The sequence below is a fragment of the Acinonyx jubatus genome, chromosome E4 (assembly GCF_027475565.1).
Source record: "Acinonyx jubatus isolate Ajub_Pintada_27869175 chromosome E4, VMU_Ajub_asm_v1.0, whole genome shotgun sequence".
Lineage (NCBI taxonomy): Eukaryota > Metazoa > Chordata > Mammalia > Carnivora > Felidae > Acinonyx > Acinonyx jubatus.
In genome coordinates, this window is record NC_069395.1 from 56441544 (window position 1) to 56467500 (window position 25957).

Here is a 25957-nt window from a genome sequence, read left to right on the forward strand (position 1 = left end):
TATTGAATGCTCCCTCCTGGTTCTTCAGCTGTCATCCTCTGAGCGGACATCTCAGTATGTGTGATCTTGGAGGAGCTGGTGTGAATGTCAGCAGTGGCTCATCTCCCTTCTGATCTTTCACATTCCTACCCCAGCCGCTGGCAACGCTAGCCAGGTTGCAAATGAAACCAGAATCTCTGTTACCTTCCTTCTGAATGTTTGTTTTTCCCGCATTGCTTCTTTCTGCAGCCGTCAAGTGCTCCGAGCTGCGTGTTAGCGAGCCAGGCACGATGAACTGCTCCAACCCCAGGGGAAATTTCAGCTACGGCTCCACCTGCAGCTTCCGTTGTCCGGAAGGCCAGTTACTTAATGGCTCAGCAAGAACCGCATGCCAAGAGGATGGCCAGTGGTCAACCCCCATGCCAACCTGCCAAGGTATGGATTAGGAAGTCGTTCGATAAGGAACATAACAAAATCAGTATTCCTTTTCTGTGTATGTCTTTAATTTTTTTTTTCTTTCTTTAGTTTAGAGGAGAGGGCATAAGTGGGGAGAGGGGCAGCAGGAGAGAGAGAGAGAGAGAGAGAGAGAGAGAGAGAAAGAGAGAGAGAGAGAGAGAGAGAATCTCAAGCAGCCTCCACACTCAGCACGGAGCCTGATGTGGGGCTTGATCTCATGACCCTGCGATCATGACCTGAGCTGAAATCAAGAAATCAGATGCTCAGCCAAGGGAGCCACCCAGGTGCCCCTGTTCTGTGTATTTCTGACAGTGGTCTCACTTTCACTGGGTTTCCCCTATGTTTAATAAATATTTCACAATGAATCAAGCAGAATCTCCTTGCCTCCCGCAGAGCAGTGGGAATTAAATTCAATGACTCTACAGACAATCCCCACTCCAGTGCGGAGCTCACATTTGTCAGATGCACCCTCTCATGTCTTTATAACCTGTGTGTAATAAATACATCTTGAAGTTTCAGAACGTTTTTAATGGGAGGTTATTTCGTGAAGATTCCTAATTAATGATCTCAGAAGAATTTTCTGTACCACACGCCTCTAAAAACACACGGGGGGCGCCTGGGTGGCACAGTCGGTTAAGCATCCGACTTCAGCCAGGTCACGATCTCACAGTCCGTGAGTTCGAGCCCCGTGTCGGGCTCTGGGCTGATGGCTCGGAGCCTGGAGCCTGTTTCCGATTCTGTGTCTCCCTCTCTCTCTGCCCCTCCCCCATTCATGCTCCGTCTCTCTCTGTCCCCAAAATAAATAAACGTTGAAAAAAAAATTTTAAAAACACATGGATCTGTTTAAATGAAGCTTCATCTGTTTGTAAGGCTTATCTCACCCACCTTCCTTTTTCTTTTTCATTTTTTTCTCTACGGCTTGTCAGGACTACCTTTTGTTGCATAACTAAGTCTTTGATTGCCAAAGAAAAAAAATTACCCATGGTTTATTTTATTTGCTTAAGTTTCTACTTCTTTAATCATTTAATTCACATTTTTTTAGATTTTTATTTTTATTTTTTTAGTATAATTTATTGTCAGATTGGTTTCCATAGAACACCCAGTGCTCATCCCAACAAGTGCCCTCCTCCCTGCCCATCACCCACTTGCCCCTCTCCCCCACCCCCCGTAATCCTTTCATCCACTTTATTAGGGCCCCTTCACCTGACTCCCTTGGAAATTATGTTTGATGTTGAAGCATTAGGAATAGAACTGGGCCCCGGTTAGCATTCTATTGCAGTAGTCTTATGGCTTCCGGATGTCTGGCGCCAGGCTGTCAGCACAGGACTTGATCTCACAGCTCCGAGGCCCTTCTCGGGGCCCTTCTGGAAGAATGATGGTCTTCTGCACAACATGCTTCTCATGCCCCGCGTGTATGTTTGTTTTGCAGCAGGGCCGCTGACTATCCAGGAAGCCCTGACTTACTTTGGCGGGGCAGTGGCTTCTACGATAGGTTTGGTGACGTGTGGGACCCTCCTGGCTCTCCTAAGAAAGCGTTTCAGGCAAAAAGGTAAATAGGAAAGAGTCTTCTCCTTCTTTTCTTCTTTAGTGTCACGAGGGAGGGGCCATGAAACCATAGCGTCAGGAGTTCATGTTTGAAAACATGTTTGCGTTCAAAGGAAACAAGCCCAAGAGAAGTTATCTTGGGAACTGACCTCACATCAGAATCACCTTTATAAAAAAATTACAGGGGCGCCCGGGTGGCTCAGTCGGTTGGGTGTCCGACTTCGGCTAGGGTCATGATCTCACTATCCATGAGTTCGACCCCTGCATCGGGCTCTGGGCTGACAGCTCGGAGCCCGGATCCTGCTTCTGATTCTGTGTCTCCCTCTCTCTCTGCCCCTCCCCTGCTCATGCTCTGTCTCTCTCTGTCTCAAAAAAATAAATAAAAACATTTAAAAAAAATTTTAAAAATACAGATCCTTATAAAGAGAGATCTGGAAATTGGTCTGGAAAACTGAATTTCTCAAAAGCCCTCCCCTCCAAATTCTGATGATGCCCCTTGGCCCATTGGCATTTGGAGGCCTCAGGTCTAGGTAACCTTAGTTACCACCAAGACCAACTGGAAAGGACCATGCTTCCCTCCTCATCTTTCTTTCATGCAATAGTCATTTATTGGCCGGCAGTGCTCGGTAGTGGGACCCAGGGTAATGGCCATGATGTTAAAGACTGTGCAAGCCCAGTAGGGAGATAGATAAGTGAAATCTAAGCTAATGCTGAAGTAGTACCTGTGTGAGGCCAAAACACACCCTGGATATGACTGGAACACAAAAGAGAGGTGTCCCAACCAAACTGATAGGTCTGCAAAGGCTCCTTTAAGCTCTACTTTGGAAGAATAAGAAGGATTTCCCTAAAGGGAAATAAATGGAAATAGAGTTCCAGCGGAGAGAATGCTGTGTGGAAAGACCTGAAAGGGGTAAGTGGCCAGGCAAGCGCTACGTTCAGCATTTTGGTGCCTCTGAACCAAAAATGCTGTGGAGGAAGCGAGAGATAGAGCCGGAGGCGTGGAGGGTAGCTGCTCAGTCATGATCTGGGGTGGCACACTGAGAGATCTGTATGTTCTCCTGAAAACTTGTGGGGCTGATGCAGGATGGAAGCAGGGAAGTGACCCAATGGATGAAGACGCTCTATGAGGGAGGCTGTGTTTATCAGACTGTTCATCAAAAAAGGAGCTCTAGGGGAGCCTGGGTGGCCCAGTTGGTTAAGCGTCCAACTTCAGCTCAGGTCATGATCTCATGGTTCGTGGGTTCGAGCCCTACATCAGGCTCTGCACTGACCATGCGGAGCCTGCTTGGGATTCTCTCTCTCCTCTCTCTCTGCTCCCCCCCTACCAAATAAACTAAAAAAAAAAAAGAAAAGAAAAGAAAAGAAAGAAAGAAAGAAAGAAAGAAAGAAAGAAAGAAAGAAAGAAAAAAGGAAAGGAAAGGAAAGGAAAGGAAAGGAAAGGAAAGGAAAGGAAAGGAAAGGAAAGGAAAGGAAAAAAAAAAGAGCTTGGCTTAGGATGAAAGAAGGGAACCATCTCTTATGGATTAAAACATTCTTTCTTTGTCTGGTCCGGATGCTCAGTCATGAGTTCAGAAACCTCTCTTCACACACTAATGGGGCTCTTCATCATTTCTCATGGAAGGTAACAAGGGGCATCAGAGGGGTCAGGAATGCTCAAATGCAGGTGACTGAGAATGGCTGTCATACCTGATGGAGCTCTCATGGAATTGACTTTCAGCTCTGATCATTAACTGCTCTAGGGCAGACCCTCTTGTTCCGCACCTGTAAGTTCTCTCCATTCACAGAATCACCATCACATTGAGGCTGGTGTTCTAAAGTTCCTTCACATACTCTCCTGTGGATGGGTGAGTAGGACGATAGACAAAGAAAGAGCGTCACTCTGCTTAAAGAGCTGCAACCAGTCCCTCTGTGTGACATTTCTGTTTCTTTAACCAAATCCAGAAGACCTAGGACCTATTCTCCATAACCATGTAGGAATCACATTATTCCTGCCTTCCCTGCCCCCCCAGTTCTTTCTTTAGATTTGAGACGTTGCCAAAGAACCCTCCAGACCATGACGAGAGACCAGCAGCCGCCCATCCTCCAATATCTTTAATAATAAATAAATCTGGGCGCCTGGGTAGCTCCGTTGGTCAGGTCATGATCTTACAGTCATGAGATCAAGCCCTGCGCTGACAGCGTAGAGTCTGCTTGGGATTCTTTCTCTCCCTCTTTCTCTGCCCCGCCCCTGTTTGTGTGAGTGCTCTCTCTCTCTCTCTTTCTCTCTCTGTCTCAAAATAAATAAATAAACTTTTAAAAATAAAAATAAATAAATTCATTTGTGAGGATAGGGAATTTTCCTTGACCCACTGCAATGTGATTTTAACTTTATAGGACTCTATGGTCAAATAATAGGAAAATGCTGTGTACTCTGTTCCTCTCCTGCAGATTCAAAATGCACATTCATTATCACATTGAAGGCTCAATAGTGCTCTGTAATAAATATACTTGTTCCCCTTCATTTGGCTTAGTGTTTTCTAAATTTATTTAGCCATAAGATACTTTCTCCTTTTATCTGTCCACGGGACGATGGGCAGGCCGGCTGCCATATTTAAAGTTTCCACTCTGCGAGCCCATTGTTTGGATTAGGACAGGAGGCCCTGGTCACCCATGTTACCAGAGAAAGAAAACAACAGCCTTTGTTATGTGGGTATGGATTTGTTTACACAATCGACTTCCCAACTAGTGGCTGGGGGAATGTGACACAGGTTGCAATGACAGGGGACCTCAAGTGCCAAACAAATGGGTTTCAAGAACCAGCGATCTCAATGTCAACAGCAACCAAAAACAGCCGAGAGGCTGACGGCAAGGACCAGAGGACAAAGAAGAGGTTGTCACTGAAAAGCAAGAGAGGAAACATGAGTGGAGTGTGGATTACATACTGTCAAATGTTTTCATTCAGCCCCACACGGGTCCCAATGCACAGCTTGTTCCCAATGCACCCCTGATAATGAGCCTGTGTGAAAATCAGTAACAGACTTTCCCCAATGACTCTTACCACTGATGACCTTTCTCGTTCATCTAGTTTTTTTTTCCCTTTAAACCAATCATTTGTGTCTTCTTGCTTATTCCAGATGATGGAGAAAGCCCCTTGAACCCTCAAAGGTAAGAGAGACATGTTGCATGGTTGAGTAAATTTTTCTAGTTTGACTTTGTAACTCACTGTGATATATCAGAATGACTGTACATAATGTCCCCCTTTTGCAACAAAACTTTTGCAAAATCCCCCTTACTAATTCTAAAGTCAAATACACAGATAATATATCCTAACTACACACAGTGTTTTTAAAAAAATCAGTGATTTACTCATTGTAAAGTAAAGGAGAAATGAAAGGGAAAGTGATACATGATAGAAATAAAACGCTAAAGCCGAGGGACTACTCTAGTGGATGTGATGAGGCTTGCACCTTTGGGTCAACACCCGTAAAGGCCAACAGTCAGTGACCAACAGTTTTTAGTGACTCAAACAGCATCAGAGGCATTGCCAGCACCAACATGATTTTTTTTTTAATGATGAATGACTCTGGTCAAGGATTGGAAAACCTGTTATAACCTTCTCTCAATTCACATGGCAATTGTAATTTAAAAGACACAAAAAATACGCTATTATATTTAAAGCAAGATAAGTTCTAGACTCAGAGGTTATTCACTTACAGGAATATTGAGTAGATATCCTAAAACTGTACGGAGTGAAGGATAAATCTTTTGCGTCGTGTGCCTATTAGGCTATCCAGTGCCCCTGGCCCTTTCCCCCACTAAATGTCAGTAGAACTCTTGATCATTGTGAAAATGAAAACAAACAAACAAACATAGGGGGAAGTACTACCATGCTTTGATAACTATTGCCAGATGATCACATATCAAGCCTGGGTATTTTCTAAGGATTTCTTCTCCCCAGGAAGAGGCATAGCGGGTACTCAGTACCTACAGCTCAACAATAACTTAACAGGGGTGTACGTGCAACGCAAATTGCCCAGAGCTGTTAAATGGCATCTCCAAAATACTGCAGGCATTTAATTTTGTTACCATTTTTTTTAATGCTTATTTATTTTTGAGAGAGACAGAGACAGAACGCGAGTGGGTTAGGGGCAGAGAGAGAGGGAGACACAGAATCGGAAGCAGGCTCCAGGCTCCAAGCCGTCAGCCCAGAGCCCAACGGGGGGCTCGAACTCACGAGCTGTGAAATCATGACCTGAGCTGAAGTCAGACACTCAACCAACTGAGCCACCCCGGAGCCCCAGTTTTGTTAGCGTTTCAAAGCAGAATTCCGGGGTCGGGTGTTCATGCATGATGTCTCAGGAACTCTGTGCTGTGCCGTCATCAAGGCCCCAGAACCACATGGAAAATCTTTGTGTTTCTGTCCTTTAGCCACCTAGGAACATACGGAGTTTTCACAAATGCTGCATTTGACCCAAGCCCTTAAGGTAAGTCACCCGTGAAGATATTTTTGAAGTAAGTGAGGGGAAGAGAAAGAATACTAAAACTTGACTTTTTAGTATATAATCAGGAGTTACATTTTTAAGCATGTATTAAATTTTTAAGCCTTGAAGGAAATTGCGTTGGCAGCAGGGGACAGGGTACGTCAGTAGAGTGACAATAGAAAGTAAGTTTATGTGAGGATTCCCATTTCCTCCGGGATAGAAATGCTCTAATAAGACATAACTTCTTTCAGGATGTGTGACATTCCCATTAATGGCCACTCGGTAGTATTAACAACACTGCGGACCTAAATTTCATATATTAAAAAACAAAGAAACAAACAAACAAAAAAAACACCGCGGCCTTGCTTGATAACCACAAGTCACACTCCTGGAAACATTCTACAAACTTTCATGCAGCCAATCCCCTATGTGACCTGCTGGAACACAAAAATAATTGGTTACTTTCTCTGTCCCCCAAAGCTCAGTATGAGTAGTTGAGTTTCCTAAGGAAAGGAGCCTAGATGGCAGATTATCTAGAATCTAGAAAGAGCTTATGTTGATCCTCGGGGACAGAAATGCTAAGAGCTAGCTAGCTAGCTTGCTTGCTTGCTTTGAAGGAACATGTAATTATTTCAATTTCTTTCGTCTCATTTTCAGAGACCTGTCCTCCTGGGTCACCTCACTCAACCTCCATAGGATCCTATTTTTGAACATCAGGCTTCCTGCCAGACTGGGCTGTAACTGTGGCATATTTGCTGCAGCTTTCTGGAAATACTTGTAAAAAAAAAAAAAGGCATGAAGTTTCCTGTAGATTAGTCCTGGATGACAGCAGAAGGATTGTGCCACAAGCCCGAACTCTCCACCCACCCTTCCTGCTTCACCTCTTCCTTAAGCCTCAGCAGCCAGGACTGGATGCCTGCAGTGGTCTGTGGGTTTTGCCCAGCTGTCCCTTTCTTGAAAGACTCATTAGCCAGAGACTGAAGCCTCTGACTTACCAGAAGACCAGACTGTGGAAACATAAAAAAATGCCTCTATTTTTGGATTGGAGGACGGCATACTCTACTTTGTTGGGAGGCAGGTGGTGTCTGTGACTTGAGGGGACTTCTAGAAGGTCTCCTGGGGTCTCCAGTGCTTGCCCTTCATGAAGCTTATCACACCCTGGCTGCAAGCCTTCCAAGAAGCCTCTGGTTGGCACCAGAGGGTGCAGAAGACCGAGAATCAAGACAGGAAGGCACGTGTCGCCTTCCCTCCACCGGTCAGTCCGCCCGAAAGGACCTCAAGACCAAAATTCAAATGTGCAATTAAAAGGATTCTTCCCAAATACCACGCTCTATTATTTGACGTTTTGTTCAATAAGGTCTGTGTACATCATTTTGTTTACATCAATGTAATGCATAATTACTGCTGTCCCAATGGTAGATTGACCCTTCATTCAGTCGGCAAATATATACCACACCCCCCCCCAACACACAAAATCAGAGAACAAAACAAAGTCAGGAAATCAGAGAGGCAGAAAAAAAATCTTTATCACCTGAACGTTCTGTAAGAAAGAACAGATGTTCTTTATTAAACCACATGTTTAATGCATAGGTTGTTGAAAGTTACACAGTAGCTATCCGGAACTGATGCCAAAAAATAGCCAAAGGGGACAGTTGCCTTGTCTCTGTGAGGCAGTAAACGTGTCATGCAGAACAAACAACACGTGGGTGCATATGCAAATAAAAATGGCAAAACCGTCTAGCTAAAGGGTTACAGTAACTTTGCAAGAGCTTCAGTGGTAACCTTGGCGGATTTAGGGACTCGCTGCTCTTAAAAAGTTTCTCATATCCTGTCGACAGCATCTCTGACTGCTTATCTTAGGCCAATCACTGGGCTGGGTGTTGCAGGACGGTGGCCACCGGCCCTGTGTCCGGAGTCAGAATCTGCCACTTGTAAAAGCTCCTCTGGGGAATTCTGATGGGGCACCGGCTTTCAAACCACTGCTGTCACAGATACAGAAGAGTGAGGCCCTGTTCCTGCTCTAACAGCTGATCATCTAATTGGGGAAACGATAGACATCCCGGCAAAGTAACAGAGGGCGAGCAATACGAGTGTTTTGTTTGAATACTGCTGTAGGAGCTCATAAAGTGGGAAAGGCAACTTGAGTCCAGAAAGAGACTCGGGAGATACTCCTACCGGGAGATGGGTAGGACTCTATTTGAACTCAACCAGTGGGCAGCAAAGACGAAGAGATGGGCATTGTAAGTTGGCAGAGTAGTATCAGCAAAGCAGCAGACAGAAAGAAGCCTGCGTGGAGGGAGAGTGAAGCCTGGAGGGGGCCCGACGTCACGTGACATCACCTCGTGCGAGGTGCCCCATTACAAGGTATCCAATCTACCGTGACAAACCGTTGAGACAGAAGCTTGGAGGCCCGCAGGTTCGGGGAACCTCGGACAGCGATAGTGATGCTTCGGACAACCTAAGCCTCCGATTTTCTAGCAAGGGCAAAATAAGATCTTAAGGCCCTGTGAAACAGCCCAGTGCTCGGGGAGACACAGGGGGGCCCCTGCAGCGGGAAAAAACACAATCGGAGTAATACGCGTGTGCGGGCTCCTCTCAGCTGCGGGCAAATCGGGCACCTCACAGTATTCTTTTATCTTGCTAACAACTGCATCGGGGGAAAGACTCTCATCCCCCTCTTGGGCCGATGTTAAAACCGGCTTGCGTCGCCGGCCCAAGCCAGCATGGCGCGGGGAGGGGGACTGAGGTCTGCTCTACTGATTGCCTCTGCGGTGCTGCCTCCGTGGCCTCGGGCCCTCCTCCAGCCAGAGCTGGGCGCGGGCAGCAGTCAGTGCGGTGGTCCAGGCCTGCCGGCCCCGTGCCCGGGCTCAGGCCCCCGCTTCCTCCCCTGCAATTGCAAGGTGTCCCTGTGCCCCTACCACAGCAGAATACCCTTTCCCCCAGATCGGGAGACCGACGCGGCTAGGGGCGTGGGGTGACGCCGCCCTGGGAACTGCAGAGGGCGTAGCAGGTGTGGACGTTTTCGCGGTGGGTGGCGAGGGGCAGCGGGCTCTGCAGGTGCAAGGGCCGGACCGCTTTTGCCCTCGGCTCGTTAACCCCTGGGCCCCGCCCCTCCCGCGGGGGCCTCCATGTCTGCCCTTCTCTCCACCTGCGGTAAAACATTCACCAGCCCCTCGCCCTGCCTCCTCCCTCCCGTCCCCGCGGGCGCGGACCCAGCCAACCCCCTTTGGCCTGGAGGGGCGCTAGGAGGGGAGGACGGCTGGAAGCCGCGGCGGCCTCGGCGCCCCGGCCGAAGGGCGGGAGGACACCGCCACCCGCAGCCTCCCGGGGCGCATTGCAGCCGCGACGGCGGACCGGCCTGCTGCGCGGGGCGCGACCGGCGGCGGACGCGAGCGCGGCCCAGGTCCCCGGCTGGCGGCGGCGGCGGCGCGCGGGAGCGGGGAAGCAGCCATGGCCCCGGGCTGCCCGCGCCTCTGGGTCCTGGTGGTCCTGGGCGCCGGCTGCGCAGGCTGGGGGCGCCCGGGGGCCGAGGCGGCGCGGCTGAGGCAGTTCTACGTGGCCGCGCAGGGCATCCGCTGGGACTACCGCCCCGAGCCCGCAGACCCGAGGTGAGGCGGCTGTGGTGGCCGGTGGGCTCCCCCCCCCACCCCCCCCGGGGAGCATCAAGTTACCTCTTCTAGGGAGCTTTTCCTTTGCAATCGCGGGGCTTGCGCAGCAAAACAGAGCGGAAAAAACAAAAAAGCAAAAAACCTTATCGCTAAGTTTGGAAACAGAATTGCCAGTTTTGCTTCTAGCGGGGCAGCGTATTCCACGATGCAGTGTGTGTCCTTCCGAGGTTATGGGAGACACAGGTGCCGCTTTCAAGAGTTGGTGAATACAGTTTCGTTAGAGCGGCTCACTGGGGGTTGAGTGCGGTGATGGATGCAGAAGCACCTCTTTCGCCCTTCCTGCGAAGTCCCAGGCCAGAATGTTGGAAGGCTCGTGTTTTTCTAGAACCTCTAGTTACATATTATTTATTTCGTCCTCCACATGGCTTCCTCTTGTAAAACTAAAGATGTACGCTTTGGCCTTCATTACAAGCAGAGTGTCCAATCGCGGTCGCCAAATTGCCACAATTTTGTTGTGTTCTTACAAATGACTTTCAAACCATCATCGGTCCGTAAATGTGCAACATGTTTGTTCCTTTACCTTGTCTTCCGCGTCATGTGGCTCGTTTTATTCACATTCTTAGTCCCTGGGATAAAGTCTACCCCGGGCTATTTTGGAAGGGTCCCTGTTACCAGACATACGTAACGAAAAGGTGGCTGAAATAATAAAACTCTATCTTTGAATTGCAAACTATTTTTCCTAATTGAAAGGTTAAAAAAATAAGACTTCCCAGCAATGAAACATTATAGGACCTACTCACTATTTCCAGTTATATTTTTATACTTTTTAATGGTAAACCTCTCAGTGTGACTCAAGTTTTTTTTTTAACTTAACATCACAGTTTACATGATTGTGAAAGACATGTTCCTCTTTTACAATTACAAAACCAAAGCAATCTGCCAAAAAATAATGTAATATTTCAAGATTCTTGTAGCGTATAGCATTAGATCCTTCAAAGAATTGCTTTGTAACTGGGTTATTTTGGAGGGTACTACATACTATCTTGGTCTTGTAATAAGAAGAAATCCTTATTCAAAAAATTTATTTTAAATATTGTCTTTCAAGTCAATGATCTATCTAGATCGCACCCACAGCCTTAGGAAACTGCCAGAAACCCCGAAGAAAATAACAGGCTTCCCAACATTAATCTCTGTTGCTCGTGGGCAGACAGTAACAGCTTGCTGCCTTCGCGGGGGCACCCCGTGCTTGTGCTTGGAAGTTTGTTCTTCCTTCTGTAGTTGACTCCAAAAATGACAAGCAGAACCACACAGGGCAAAAGCCTGAGTCACATGGTGAGTCCACAGGGCACCAGGACTGGTTATCCTATCCCCTCACCCTGTGGTTGAGTTTCCAGAATTCGCGTAAGAGTCATAACCCTGGTGCCAATTATTGCGCCCAAACCATGGAATGATAACCTAGGCCAACTGTCAATATCTTTGAACCTCAAATCATGTCATTTCTCTCTCTGGCACTTTCTAGTGAAAAATCTAACCCGTGTATCTGGCTGCTTAAACTCAGAGCTTGTGCTCAAGTGGCCTGCACCCGCAGCTGAATGGCACTCACTTTAAGGAGATCGGTCTAGACAATTCCATTCTTTGCCAAAGTGTATTTTAGCACAAAGCAAAGATCTCCCCTCTTACTTCATCCAGTATTAGCAGGAGAATGCCTTTGAGAGGTGACATATATCCATTATTCTTGTTTGAAGTCTGAAGTAAATGTTTTTGAAAATTTCCCTAAGGAAACTTGTTCAGTCCACTTACACGTATGTAGGTAACAGGTATTGAAAACGAAAACATATATTCTTTTCCCCTCTAGGGTTCTAGCTTTATATGATTCTTATTATGATCAAATCAGTTTTAGAGAATCCTCATAAATGAAAAATTCATCATGCCTGTTGTTGGAAATCCTATTATTTTCAGCTCTCTACTTAGATTATTTTTGAATAGCAATTCAGTTGTTCGAAATCAAAACAGATATACCTCAGGATGTACACACAATATATACAGTGAAATATGGTAGAAAATATACCCTTATTGAACAAAAATTAAAATACACACCCCACACAAAAGTCTGATTCTGCTTAGTGAAGCTTTTATGCCATCATCCGTGGTCATGTATTTCAAGATCGGGGGTGGGGGAGGGGAGGGTTGTTTTCGAATGTACTAAAGATTAAATAAATATAAATGGATTCCAACATGAGGGACACAGCTACCATATGGAATCTTAAGATTCTTGGGTTCTAAGAACTCTCAGAGGTAATTTTGTTCATTTTTAACATCGATGTTTGACCTTCTACTCCCCCCCAACCCTAAGCACCAATCCCACCCCCCAAGTGGTTGTCTAGTTTCTACTGAACGCTTTCAGTGACTGAGAACCCAGTACCTTGAATAGCTAACTACTCATTTCCAAAACACTTTACTCCTACTTCCTTAAATTCTGCCCCCAAACATTAACACAATTCTTGTATCCCACATTTTAAAAAGTTTAAGAATTACTGCAATTAACGATTTTTCTGCTTGGTAGGAAAACATGGAGACTAAAAACCAACTTTTATTACCTCTTAAAAATATGACTAGTTAGCACAAATTGGATATTTACAACGCGCTGGCTCCAGGCCCTTTGCAGGTAGCCGTTTATGTAATACTTGTAACAGCCCCTTGAAGATTTTACTATTATTCTCATCTCACACTTGTAGAAACTGAGGCACAAATGGATTAAGTACATTGTTCAAGGTTAGACAGCTAATAAGGGGTAGGCACGGGATTCAACCCCAGACACTGAGTCCACAACGTGTTGTCTTAACCACTGCACTGTATAGACACTGCAGCAAAGGTGGTGAGTATCCCATTCTGTGATGCCCTGATTTTAGGGGGGGGGCCACCCTGTCTGGATTAGGAAGCCTCACAAAGCCAGTTTGTTCAACGGGTTTAGACAGTTTTGAGAAATTTCCCCCAACTACCTTCCCATTTACTTTCATCTGGAAGACCGCAGTAGGAACGCTGTGCCCAGCTTTAGCGATGCCGAAGGAAAAAAGGCCAGAAGCAAGCTCAGTGCTCTCCCTGACTCCCCTTCTGTGATACTTTACCATGAATACAAGGGTTTCACATCTTTGAGTCTTGGCTCTGCCACTTTTCCATTGATCCTCGTCAGGACAAGTTACTCAACATTTTCTGAGACGTGGGTTTTTCATTTGTTTGTTTCCAGGGTGAATCCCCAGGGCTTTTACTCCATTAGCCCATCTCCAACTTCTCAGCTAGAAATAGGGTCCACCAAATCAGTGATTTTTTGCCATGTTCCTCAGGTAATTTACATATGTATTTGATTCATCAGTTAAAGAATTGCCCATGTATTTATTCATAGAGGATTTGGTTGTGGGTTTAGTCATTTAAAATCTAAGCCTAACGTTTGGGTTCACACGATGATCTTAGGTCCTTTTTTAGAAAATGGATTCTGGGGCGCCTGGGTGGCTCAGTCGGTTGAGCATCTGACTTCAGCTCAGGTCGTGATCTCGTGGTTCATGGGTTCGAGCCTCGCATTGGGCTCTGTGCTGACAGCTCGGAGCCTGGAGCCTGCTTCAGATTCTGTGTCTCCCTCTCTCTCTGTTCCTCCCATGCTCTCTCTCTCTCTGTCAAAAATGGATAAAGATTAAACAAAAAAAAGAAAAAAAAAAGAAAATGGATTTTGAGTACATTAGTTAAGGCAGACTCAATTTGGGAAAGAACAGTTATTTCAACAGAATATTCTTAAAGAGATCAATAATTGTTTTATTAACTTCACGTATTATTCATGTTTATAAAATCTTGGGTTTCTGAAACACAATTGAAATACTGGTATTCCTACCACATATCTGAGGACACGAGAAAGCCATCTGTCTTGTGATGAGATATAGATGTCTTATATGCCTTTCAAATTAATTTTTGTATTTTATTTCTAGTTCGAATCCTTTTGAAACTTCCTTTCAGAAAATTGTCTACAGAGAGTATGAACCATATTTTCAGAAAGAAAAACCACGATCCAAAATTTCAGGTAAGCCCGAAGTATACTATTTAATTTTGAAGATAAACCTCTATGAATAATTTGATATTCATATATATGTAAACCGTCTATTTAGCACCATGTTTGTAGAAATGCGTGCTTTGGTTGTTTTTAACCAGTTCAGGCTACAGAATGTGTGGGGTCCAAGTGCAAAGAGAAAATGTGGGGCCCCTGGTTCATATTTTTGAGAATTTCAAGGCAGGGGGCCCTTCTTGCCCATGAGGTGACATGGCCAGGAAGCTGGCTGTTTTTGACATTGATCAAAAAGCTCGACAAAACTTTGAAGTGTTTGAACTTTTAAGTTTATTCACGCATTGAACAGACTACTGTTGAGCACCCACGATGGGCTGGGCATTGAAGCAGGCGGTAGTGGACAAGACAGAACCTTACGTTGTCTTTCTTATCCTTGAGTGTGGATGAACCTTAACAAATAATCCGGTGCCTCCGTCTGGGTCCCTAGACTCACTCAAAGGAGCCATATATGGCTGATTCTTTGCATCGGTTTTTCCATCTCTTCTGTTTTATTTGTGGTGTGAGATGTACAACAGCTATCAGTTTCAAAGGGAAATCTCTCCTTTTCCCTCCTCTCTTCTTAAGTCAAGGCAAGTGGGTTGAGTGGGTTTTTGGGATCTTGAATATGGTACTATATTCCACAGGAATGATAGAGGCCGTTAAGAGAGAACTTCCTCCAGCTGGGCCCCCTGGTCAATAATTCCCTCATCCTCCCACACTAACCAACTGAAGAGGGTCAACTTTCCCAAACGCCTCCTTCTGTCTCTCCGTGCAAACCGTTCTGTCCTGCCTCCTCTGACCGCCCTTTACCTTCAGTCTTCCCTTGGCTGGAGCCTGCCCTTCAGTCACAAATCAACAATTTCGGAGTTTTGCAAACAAGAATACAGTGACTTAAAATACCTAAGGGCTCAGGGGAAGAATCCAGTGGAAAAGGGGAGGATAACAATATCTGAGAGAGAATAATTGCTGGAACCAGATTCACAAGAAACAGGAAGTGAGGGGATTCAAAGCTTGGGCCCAATTAGCTGGAGATAGATGAGATACCACCTTCATGGGGGCTGGCGAGGCAACAGACGATAAGGTTACCAATAAAATTAAGTTTGTAGTTGAGGGCAGAAAGCTCAAGGATCTCCCGTCCTCTGTCACAGAGTCTATTCACTTTCATAGCTCTGGCTCCATGCTTTGTATGTACGACAGATACTTCAGAACTATTTAATTAAATTAAATTGTAGGTGGGTGAGGGGAAAATGAGCTGGGAAACATATTCATTAGGCCTGGAGAGAAGCAGAACTGGGCAGGTGTTTAGAGCCTTGCCTTGTGTGGCTTTTGCCAAGTGACTGAATTGAATCTCTGGTCTGTGTAAGCCACTGTGCTGAGTGATGGAAAGGCCAGTGCCAGCCTGGAGACTCTCTTTTAGCCACGAAGGAGTCATTGATAGGTTTTGGAGAGGAGAGTGCTGTGATCAAAATCCTTTGAGATGATTAACTTTTGAGGACATTTCCTGATTCAACCTCATTAATTAGAAGTAGACCTTAATCAGGGCGCCTGGGTGACTCGGTACTTTGAGCGTCCAACTCTTGATTTGAGCTCAGGTCTTGATCTCACGGTTCGTGGGATCGAGCCCAGAGTGGGGCTTTGTGCTGACAGCGTGGAGCTTGGGATTCTCTCTCTCCCTCTCTCTCTGCCCCTCCCCCATCTAAAACTAAATAAATAAACAAACTTAAAAATAAAAGTAGACCTGATCATTAATTTATGTGTAAGCCCTGTGCACTTACAACATCACCTCTCTGTCAACCCCTGTATTTCTCATTACGCATTTGTTTTATGTGAATTCTGAGGCATTTTAACACCCGTTTTAAAAGGAGCTCCTTCCTGAACTCCCCAAGTCACTTAACGATGAACCCCTGAAGGGCAAGGGTAGTATTTTATTCACTGGATCTCTACAGTAGCTGATAGAGTGGGGCAAATTTGGGGTAAAGGAAAAGCCTGAGAAGCTCTGGGTTTAAACACTACCATTGACTATGTGACCTGCCCCATCCCCCAGCCTGGTCCTGTGTCATTGGTACCTTTTCCCTGTTTCCTCCTCCACCCATCTGGCGGGTACGATTCTAGCCGAACCTGGAGCCAGTCATGTGCCACTTCTGCAGCGTGAGCCCAGGAGTCATTCGAATTGCGGGTGGGGGCTAGGCTGTAGGACCAGAGGTCTGAAGGTGCCTGTCCAGCGAGGTTTGAGGACCCGCGGACAGGTGGAGGGGCCAGTCTCATTTTCGGGAATCCTGTCTGGGGCTTGAAAATGATTAGTTTTGACTCCGAATTTTTTCCAGGAGGATTAAGAAATGTTTGCCCCTGAAGGGGCTTTAAAATAACCCCACGACGGGCTTTCCTGTTTTCTGTAGCGCGTTGTTCACCTTGAGAGCAGGGGGCTGGTTAGCTGGCTTCATAGCCAGCTAATAGTTTTCAAGTCCAAAACCATTTGGTACATGCTGTGCTACCTTCTTGGGACCACAAGATAGGCGGCTCCTTCCCCCCACCTCACTGTCGGCCACTGAGGAGAGGGTGGGATGGGTCTCCGGCCATCTGGCCGATGGAGGAGCTGAACGGCGGCTCAGACAACGTCCAGGCCTGTGTTTGCCCACGTGCGGGGAGGTATTTGGGGTGCACTTACGAACACATCGCTTTGTTTTGCCTTAATTCCGAAGAAACCGAAAGGGAGGCAAATAAACATTCCACGTCGCTCACTGCAGCAAGAGGTCTTATTAGGTTAAATAACTTAGAAGACTTATCCTGGGCACCGGGCATTTGCAGCCCCATGATGCCAACAGACAAATTGCCAGGGCGAGGCGCCCATGGCAACGAAACCGGTGCACGCTGTGACACCATAGCCCTCTTGTGGGCTCCGGGGCATCCCAGCGGGTGGGAATAGCCAGTGGGGGCTTCTGTCGGCAGCTAGGACAGAGGGCAGCAGCCAGAAGAGAGAGGTCAGCCAGTGGAGCCAGATGTGGTCAGGAGTCAGAAATGGTGTAGACACTGGAACCATTTCAGGAAAGGGGGGCTTCTGAACCCGCTCTGTGCGAGGTGGGAGAGAAAGGTTCAAGAGTCCGGAGATTTGAGTTCTCACCCCAGCAGTGCCACCCAGTGACTGACCTTGAGCAAGCCACCCTCCCTGCCCCCATGTCCTGGGCTTTGTCACTGTCTCCAAAACGAGGATTGAACGACATGACCTCACTGGCCCTGTGCAGAGCTAACCCAGAAACAAACAAAAAGCTTCAGGCACATGATCAGCATAAAGTCTAGCACTGGGAGCTCAGCGAAAGGAATAAGAAAACTGGGTCCTGGGGCAGCTGGGCGGCTCAGTCCGTTAAGCTCCCAAGTTTGGCTCCAGTCACGATCGCGTGGCTCATGGGTCCGAGCCCCGCATTGGGCTCCCTGCTGTCAGAGCAGAGCCCGCTTCACATCCTGCCCCTCCTCTGCTCGTTCTCTATCTCTCTGTCTCTCTCTCAAAAATAAATGAACTTTAAAAGAAAGAAAACTGTGGGTAAAAAGATAGGAGCAGAGAAAGATAGGGCCTCTGTCTCAGAAGTCCCATTTTCTCTTTGCCAATAGGTAGACATCCTATCTTTCAACATCCACGGAAACACCTTTCGACATCCATTATCATTTCGACATCCTGATCTTCATCATTCCCAAGGGGCAGAACCCCTTCGGCCATATAAGGTGGCGTATTCTCAGGTCCCAATAGTTAAGACGGGGACACCTCAGGGAGGGCTTTCATTCTGCCTGCCACGCCCACCAAACAAAACCTTCCCACAGTGGCCTCCCTTTCAGAGAATAACACCTTCCTGCACCCAGCTGCCCAGCCAGAGTGTCACCGACCACCCACAGCAACTTGGACCCCTTACCCTCCACCCATATCCCATCCATTGAGCCTGGCAGTCTGGTCTCCTAAGAGCTCTCTAGCATGTTCTTACCACCTCCGCTACTGTAACTTTACGGTAACTCACCAACATCACCCCCCTGGAGCCTTCTATCTGCTCTCTCAACATCCACTCTGGATTCTCCTCGGCTCATCCTCCACCAACACAGCCAGAGATTTAAAACCCCAAATCTGGTCCATGTCTCACTTCTGCTAAAAACTCTCTAATGGCTTTCAGATACTCTTAGAGGAAAACTCTAAACGGCCTAGAAGGCCCTAAATGACAGGGCCTCTGACTATGCCTTCAGCCCCACTTTCTGCTCCTTTCTCTTGCCTGTTAAGCTTCACCTTCGCCATGGCCATCTGCCAGTTCTCCAAAGAGGCCAAGTTTTTTGGTGCCGCGGACCCTTTGCACGTGCTAATCCCACTTTGGCTTCAGTTAAAACATCGCTTCCTCAAGGAAGTATTTCCCAACCCTGATCCCCTCCATGCATCCGAGATTGGACGAAATCCCTCTATAAAATGTTCTTCAGGGTGTTCTGTACTTGGCTTTCATAATACTTACCATAGTTTGCCATCAAATGTTGGTGGGATTATTTGTTAAAATTTGGCTTTCCTACCTTTTTTGTAAGCTCTGTGAAGGTGCCTATTTTACTCACCATTACAATGCTGACAGCTAGGACAATGTGGGCACTCAATGAATATGTTTTGAGTGAATGAATACATATAGCGTGAGGGTGGACTATTAAAAGGTGGTTAAAGGCCCAGTATGTAGAGTCTGATAGGTTAGCTGCCTCTAATTAGCTACATGCTATTGGGCAAGATGTTGAAACTCTCTGAGGCTCAGTTTCCTCATCTGTAAAATGGGTATGTTAATATCTCCTTGAAGATTTGCTCTGTGGTCACAGACTTCAACTGGCATTCATGGGCAGTGGTGATGATCATTATATCGATATTATATTGCTCTCCTGTGATTCCTAGTGGAGAGAAGCCAGCCCCACAGAGTTTACAGATGGCTTGGCAATGAGAGCGGTCAACTCTTGTCACTTGTCTGAAATAGGACTTCTGGTGACAGGTTCTCAAGATTTAAAGGACATCAGAATCAGTCAGGAGCACATGTTCTTCACAAAACCCCAGTGATTTCCCATTTCACTTAGGAGAAAATCCAGAGTCCTACCATGCCCCCTAAGCCTCACATGACCCACCCCTCCCTCATCTGTTCTCACTCTGCCCTCACCATTTCTCTTACAGTTCTTTGGATCCAGCAAGCTCACTCTTGCCTCAGGGACTTTGAACTTGCCTCAGGGCCAGAGTACTGCATGATTTGCTCCCTCACTTCACTGAGGTCTCTGAGGTCTCCCACCTCAGGGAGATCTCACAGAGCCAGTCACCTTCCCTCAAACCACCTTGTGTAATTGAAAATGACCATCTTTCTTTTCTTGACCAAAGACAAAGACAGTAATCTCCAAGAAATGATGGTGGGTCTGAATGGGGGCGGACATGGTCAGAACTATTCCCCCTCTCTCTTGACTTGTTTTGGGCACAAGCCAAGCATTTCTGCCTTCCTGTCCTTACCTGCCTGCCATGTAGAGGCAATGAGCTGGTCAGCCTCAGGACCAGGAGGAACGACCGCCATTACTCATGGGGTTCATGCTTAGCAGCTCTGTCTTTGGTAGTCCTGAACACAGACCCATTATAAATCCTTGTTTCCATAGGACTTCTTGGGCCAACTTTGTATGCGGAAGTTGGAGATATCATGAAAGTTCACTTCAAGAATAAGGCAGACAAGCCCTTGAGCATCCACCCTCAAGGAATTAAATACAGTAAATTCTCAGAAGGTAAGAGGAATTTAATATCCCCCTGTCAGCGGAAAATGTACAACTCTAACAGCAGTGTCAAACATTGAAAAGCAGATTGTTAACCACATGTTAGAGAAATCTTTCCTTCAACTGGTAATTACGAAAGTTGTTGCCTTTGTAAGTTTCAAAGAGGAAAATGAACAAGTTCTGGGGTCATCTAGACCTCAGGTTCTCACTAGGTTCTTGCTCTTATAGTTGGATGGACAAGCTACCTAATCTTCCTGAATTCCAGTATGTTCATCTGTTAAATGAGAATAGTAATACATGCACCTTGCAAAATGGTTTAAGGCAGGGAGGTCCACAGACTTTTCTGCGATGAGCCAGATGGCAAATACCGTTGGCCTTCGGATCTGTCTTGTAACTACTCAACAATACCTTTTCGCGCAAAAGCAGTCACAGACAACGTGTAAGCGAAGGAGTATGTCTGGGTCCCAGTAAAACTTTAATACAGAAACAGGCAGCTGGCTGGATTTAACCCATGAACTGTCATTTGAAATCATGAGATAGGACTAGCCTGAAAGAGGGCCAAGCTAACACAAAAAGCACACTTAATACGTGGTATTTTGTGGTGGTGCTTGTAGAAGTATGATTCAAATTTTGGACATAGTGACGTGGTTAAGAACGTACGCTTAGAAGGCAGACTTAGGTTCCCATTCCAGCTGTATCGCTTTTGACTCTATGGCCTTAACATCTCTGAACCTCAGTTTTATCATCTATAAAATGGGAATGGTTATACCAATGCCGCAAGGTTGCTTTGAGGATTAAGTGAGATCATTTAGGTAGTGGACAACACATGGTTCCTGGAACATGGGAAGCCCTCAATAAACGGCAGTGATGATAAGACAATGAGGGCAAAGATCACAAGGACGAAGGTGATAAAAGTGACTACATCAGACACATGATAGTAAGCACCTATTGTTGACATCATTCTAGTTGTTTCCGTTATGCTGACGTTCAGACCACAATACTGGTATAAGCACCGATACAAGAAAATTGTATCTATGTTGTAATAGATATTGGTATAATAACAGTTTTAAATAACTTCAGGCCCTTCATGATTCACAAATCTTCTTCCTCCCCTGTGTTCCAGCCATCATACCTTTGAAGAGAGCAACTGAGTAGGAAAGTGGGTTGTAGTGCCGGTTCTAGAAGGAGACTGCCTGGTACAAATCCTGGCTCAGACACTTATTAGCTGTGTGACTTTTGAAAAGTTACTTAGCATTTCTCTGCCTCATCTTTCTCATCTGTAAAATGATAATAAGAATCATACCTGCCCCATATCGGTTTGTTGTCATGAAAGCCTTGAACAATGTCTAGCATATAGTAAACACTTGATAAACATTAGACGTGATGGTAACATTGAGTCTTCAATCAACATGGATTCCAGTTGTGTTATATCTCAGTGAAAAAGCTTTAAAATATGTTCAAATAACTCCATATTTATCTGACAATTTATGGCTTACAAAGTGACTTTTACATTTATTATTTCTTGTGTGAATTGATTCGTCAAACTCATTCCAACTAAGGTATATATGACTGATAATAGGTCAATGAACTACCCTTCCCAGGACTATTTGCATTAGTGCTTGATCTTTGGATTAAGGAAAAACAATGAAGGATTAACTGTGAAATTTCAGGCATCTTAAAGAACCAATTTGGCAAGACTCTGAGTGAGGTAGCATGCACAGGAGTCTCTCTTGTGTTCTTAAAATCATACGGCAGCATAGCAAACAACCATTTAACCTACCTATGAGGCTTCCAGATGACTACATCAAGAATTCAGCAATGGAATGTCAGAGGGGAAAACCCCCAAAATGTCACATCCAGGTTCCATTTCAAATGGGGGAGGAGATAAGGTTTGTGGACTTTGTACTCCAGCGGGGCTGTTTGCACAGGGAGCAAACCTTGCACCATTGCCCCCGTTTCTTTACTGTTTATTTGTTCCCACGCTCCGCCACAGCCAGTCCTTTATGAGCAACGATTTAAGATGCTCCCACCCCTTCCACTGGCCACCCGATTACTGCCATGAGTCTCCTAAATCTGAGAAAGGCAAATGCAGATTGGTGGGGAATGTGGAATTTTTATTTTGGAAGTGAGATGCAAATCTGGTAAGTAGGTTGAGTGCCCTGCATGGTAAAAGACAAGCCTGTTCGTTTTAGTGTACCCTCCGTGTTAAAATAAAATATCCTCTTGCCTGACACTCACTCTGGCCCAGAGCCTTCCTCTATGGTTTGAAGTAATTTGGGGAGTATGGAAATCAACTAACTACATACCGAGTCAGCTACATGAGAATCCAGATTCTTTTCTCGCAGAAGTAGGTACTGGAGAGATGGCTTGAGAGAGGACTCAATCCTTGCCCCTATGGCCGCCTCATCTAACCAGGGAATGACACCACCTTGACACTAATCCTACTTCTCTGGGAATTAATCCTTGAGCCCCACCAAGGATGTGGAGACCTACTCTCATTAGCTAGAAGGAAAAGATAGCCATGGAAAGAATGCTGGCTTTAGAACCAGGATGACCTGGTTTTAAATGTGGGCAATTTCTGGGTGCCTGGCTGGCTCAGTCGGTTGAGTGTCCAACTTTGGCTCAGGTCATGATCTCATGGTTCATGGGTTTGAGCCCCACACTGGGCTTTGTGCTGACACCATGGAGCCTGCTTCAGATTCTCTGTCTCGCTGTCTCTGTGCACCTCCACTGTGCGTGCTCGCTCTCTCTCTCTCTCTCTCTCTCTCTTTCTCTCTCCCATTCTCCCCAAAATAAATAGACATTAAAAAATATTTAAATTTGGGCAATTTCATTTACCCCTAACCCTTAGTTTTATATCTGTGAGATGAGCATAGCAGTTCCTCCCAATGAAGGTTATTTTGGGGATTAGTTATAATATATGTAAAGTTCTTGGCACGTGTTTGACACCCAAGGTCAGCCATTGTTGGTGTGGTTATGGCATGGCTTTTCACAGTGCAGGTGTTAAAGTTTGTTTCCAGAAGCTTAGATGAAGGAAGGCCTTGGCCTTGAATAGTGCTAATCATTTTATCTGCACTTGAATGAAATAAAACTCATAGATTTTAGATGTTAAAATGAACTAAAATTGCACAGAAAACCTCAGTTATCTGGAGCACAGAAAAGTCATTTTGAATCATTACATTTTCCAGATGGTTTGGGGTTTATTTCTTTACGTGTTTAAGATCCTTTAAAAATTTTTTTTAATGTTTATTTATTTTTGAGGGGGGGAGGGGCAGAGAGAGAGAGGGAGACACAGAATCCGAAGCCGGCTCCAGGCTCTGAGCTGTCAGCACAGAGCCCGACATGGGGCTCGTACTCACAAACCATGAGATCATGACCTGAGCCAAAGTCCGATATCTAACTGACTGAGCCACCCAGGAGTCCCATAAATACTTTTTTAAATCACTTTGGGTATATGTTGTCCTTCCCCAGACTCTCTTGAAACAGAGGATGAGAAGTAAAACTCTTATCTCTAAGCCATTCCTTCCAATCCACCGTGAGACTTTGCAAACACCCACAAATGTTAGAATTATGTGCAGTCTAAGTAAATGGACTCTAAACGAAAGTCTACATTGTCGCCTATGGTGTTGTCTACAGGTAAAGATCCTGAGCTGTCACTCACGGGTTTTGTAACATCTGTTTTGGTTGGCCAGAAGCCTTGTTGCTTTTCGAAATGTTTGGCTGTGCTTTCGTTAGGTTGGAAATCTGAGTTCTAGCCGGGAAAGAGGCTACTCGGTGTGAAAGTCTCATCCTGGCCTTTCATCCATAAGCTGGCATCACCCGACATACATGCCAGGTTGTCGTTGGCATTGCCGAACACTTCTGGTTGTACCCCCCTCCCCAGGTGTGCCCAAGAGAGACCTCAGTCATACATAGGGCAGGATGAGTAACCCATTTGACAGGTCGGACAAGCCATGATTTGTAAAAATGCTCACAAGAACATTTCCTTTACACATGTATTTAAAAGGAGTGTGTGTGTGTGTGTAGAAAGAGAGAGAGAGAAAGAACTAGTGGGGGAGGGGCAGAGAACAAGGGAGAGAGAAAGAATCTCAAGCAGGCTCCGCACTGTCAGTGCAGAGCCTGATGCGGGACCCAAACTCATGAACTGTGAGATCATGACTTGAGCAAAAACCAAGAGTTGAACTCTTAACTGACTAAGCCACCCAGGCACCCTTGATAAGAGTATATTTTTAAGGCAGGAAATAAAATATCTTTAGCTGTACCAAATCATTTAAAAAGTTTCTATCACTGAGAGTTTCAATTTGAGGTTAAAATTTCAGACTCTGTAGACTGCACGCCCCGAACTGTTTGTAATGATGCACCATCGAGCAAATTTTGTTCTTCAGTAAGATTTTTGTAGCTGTTTTGGTCAATTAACTTTTAAAGTTCGTTTCAGAATGAATCTTAATATTATTCTTTTATTTGCTTTATATCCTCACTTAAATGTGTGAGTTGCGTTATGAGTATTAGATCACAAGATTAGTTTTATAGTATTCAGCTATCTGCTGGTAAGCCAACTCTGAATAAAGGAAGAAAGAAGAGGGGCACCTGGGTGGCTCAGTTGGTTGGGTGTTCGGCTTCGGCTCAGGTCATGATCTCACAGCTCGTGAGTTCGAGCCCCGTGTCGGGGTCTGTGCAGACAGCTCGGAGCCTGGAGTCTGCTTTAGATTCAGAATTTTTAAAAGAAAGAGAGGAAGGAAGGAAGGAAGGAAGGAAGGAAGGAAGGAAGGAAGGAAGGCAGGCAGGCATTTTCCACCAGAGGTTTGCATCTAGTGTTGCCAAATTCTCCATATGAAAACTTAGTCTTAGGGTTTTTCCAAAACATTCCAATACTTGACATAATGTAGGCAATGATATTTTTCCCTTTTCATCTGAGTATTTTGGCCTTATACAGATCCTTCTTTGGGTATATGGTAAATACCCGAACAACTGTAATGGCTGATACAACAATTCTCATAAGTCTCAGAAATGTGGACTCCCCTTCAAAAGACACATCCTGTGCTGTGGAACCAGGTTCCTTATAGAACTTCAGCATTCTAATTTGCCCATTACCTAAATTATAGCTTCTAAAGAAGGTTCTACGGGGTACCTGGCTGGCTCAGTTGGTTAAGTTTCTGACTTCAGCTCAGGTCATGATCTTGCCGTCCATGGGTTCAGGCCCCGCGTGGGGCTCTGTGCTGACAGCTCGGAGCCTGGAGCCTGCTTCAGTTTCTGTGTCTCCCTCTCTCTCTGCCCCTCCCCTGCTGGTGCTCTGTTTCTGTCTCTCTCTTAAATAAATAAACATGAAAAAATTTTTCAAAAAAAGAAGATTCTGAGTGTTCAGATACACACTGAAGCATTTGCTAAGTTTATTAAATGGAGAGGAAAAGAGCTGTTCTAAAAATAAATAAGTAACAAGGGAGGATCTCAAGAATGAGCACCCTATTGGGTGACCAAAACAGGTCTTCTCGGATCTTCACTTTCCCAAAGCTTGTAGGCAGCATTTTACATTTGAAAAAAAACAAAACAAACAAACAAAAAAAAACCAAGGGCCTTTGGCAAATAATTGTTTCATCGTGACAAGAGTAAACAAATTGCAATGCTGACTATGAACTGAGCTGGCAGTGAACAGACTTAAGTAAATATAAAACAAAGGGCTACCCTTGTGTAAAGAGTTTCTTCTCGCAAGAAGCTGAAGAAGGACTTTTTGTGCTCTAGCACAATAGTCCTTCCTGTCCATTTCTCCCCTCTTCTGTTAAGAGATTAGGCTTTTATTTTGATGACAAAGTCAAAATCAGATTCATCAAAAAATGCATTTCATAAATGTTTCCTTTAAGTAGCTGTTAATACTTCATACCTCATATTATGTAGGTTGTGAAATCAAAGATACACCATGCCTGGTTTATTTTAGGCTAAAGGTAAAATAAAATACTTGGAAGTGAAAAGAACAAAAACCACAATAAAATCATGCCCCAATTATCTCATTATCTCAGTCCTCACTCAGTGTAATTGGAGAAGCTATGCCCATGTACAACTTTGTTCACTATTTTAAGATGCTCATAATT

General features: G+C 45.4%; 2 protein-coding genes across 10 annotated transcripts in view; both read left to right on the forward strand.

Moving 5' to 3' along the window:
• The window catches only part of SELP (selectin P), a 39549-nt gene extending 31786 nt beyond the window's left edge, over positions 1-7763 (forward strand). For all 8 annotated transcript variants that reach the window (XM_027046403.2, XM_015062293.3, XM_027046408.2 and 5 more), the window contains 5 exons: positions 229-414; positions 1865-1984; positions 5094-5124; positions 6388-6443; positions 7098-7763. In XM_027046403.2, the coding sequence (XP_026902204.2) occupies positions 229-414; positions 1865-1984; positions 5094-5124; positions 6388-6442 (392 nt within the window). In that variant the 3' untranslated portion in view covers position 6443; positions 7098-7763. The remainder of the gene's footprint in view (positions 1-228; positions 415-1864; positions 1985-5093; positions 5125-6387; positions 6444-7097) is intronic.
• A 1986-nt stretch (positions 7764-9749) lies between these two features.
• F5 (coagulation factor V) overlaps positions 9750-25957 on the forward strand; it is a 74489-nt gene continuing 58281 nt past the window's right edge. For both annotated transcript variants that reach the window (XR_008293389.1, XM_027046402.2), the window contains exons 1-3: positions 9750-10048; positions 14023-14114; positions 19764-19886. Coding sequence is in view for 1 of the 2 variants with exons in the window: in XM_027046402.2 (XP_026902203.2) it covers positions 9891-10048; positions 14023-14114; positions 19764-19886 (373 nt within the window). In the remaining variant the exon portion in view is untranslated. The remainder of the gene's footprint in view (positions 10049-14022; positions 14115-19763; positions 19887-25957) is intronic.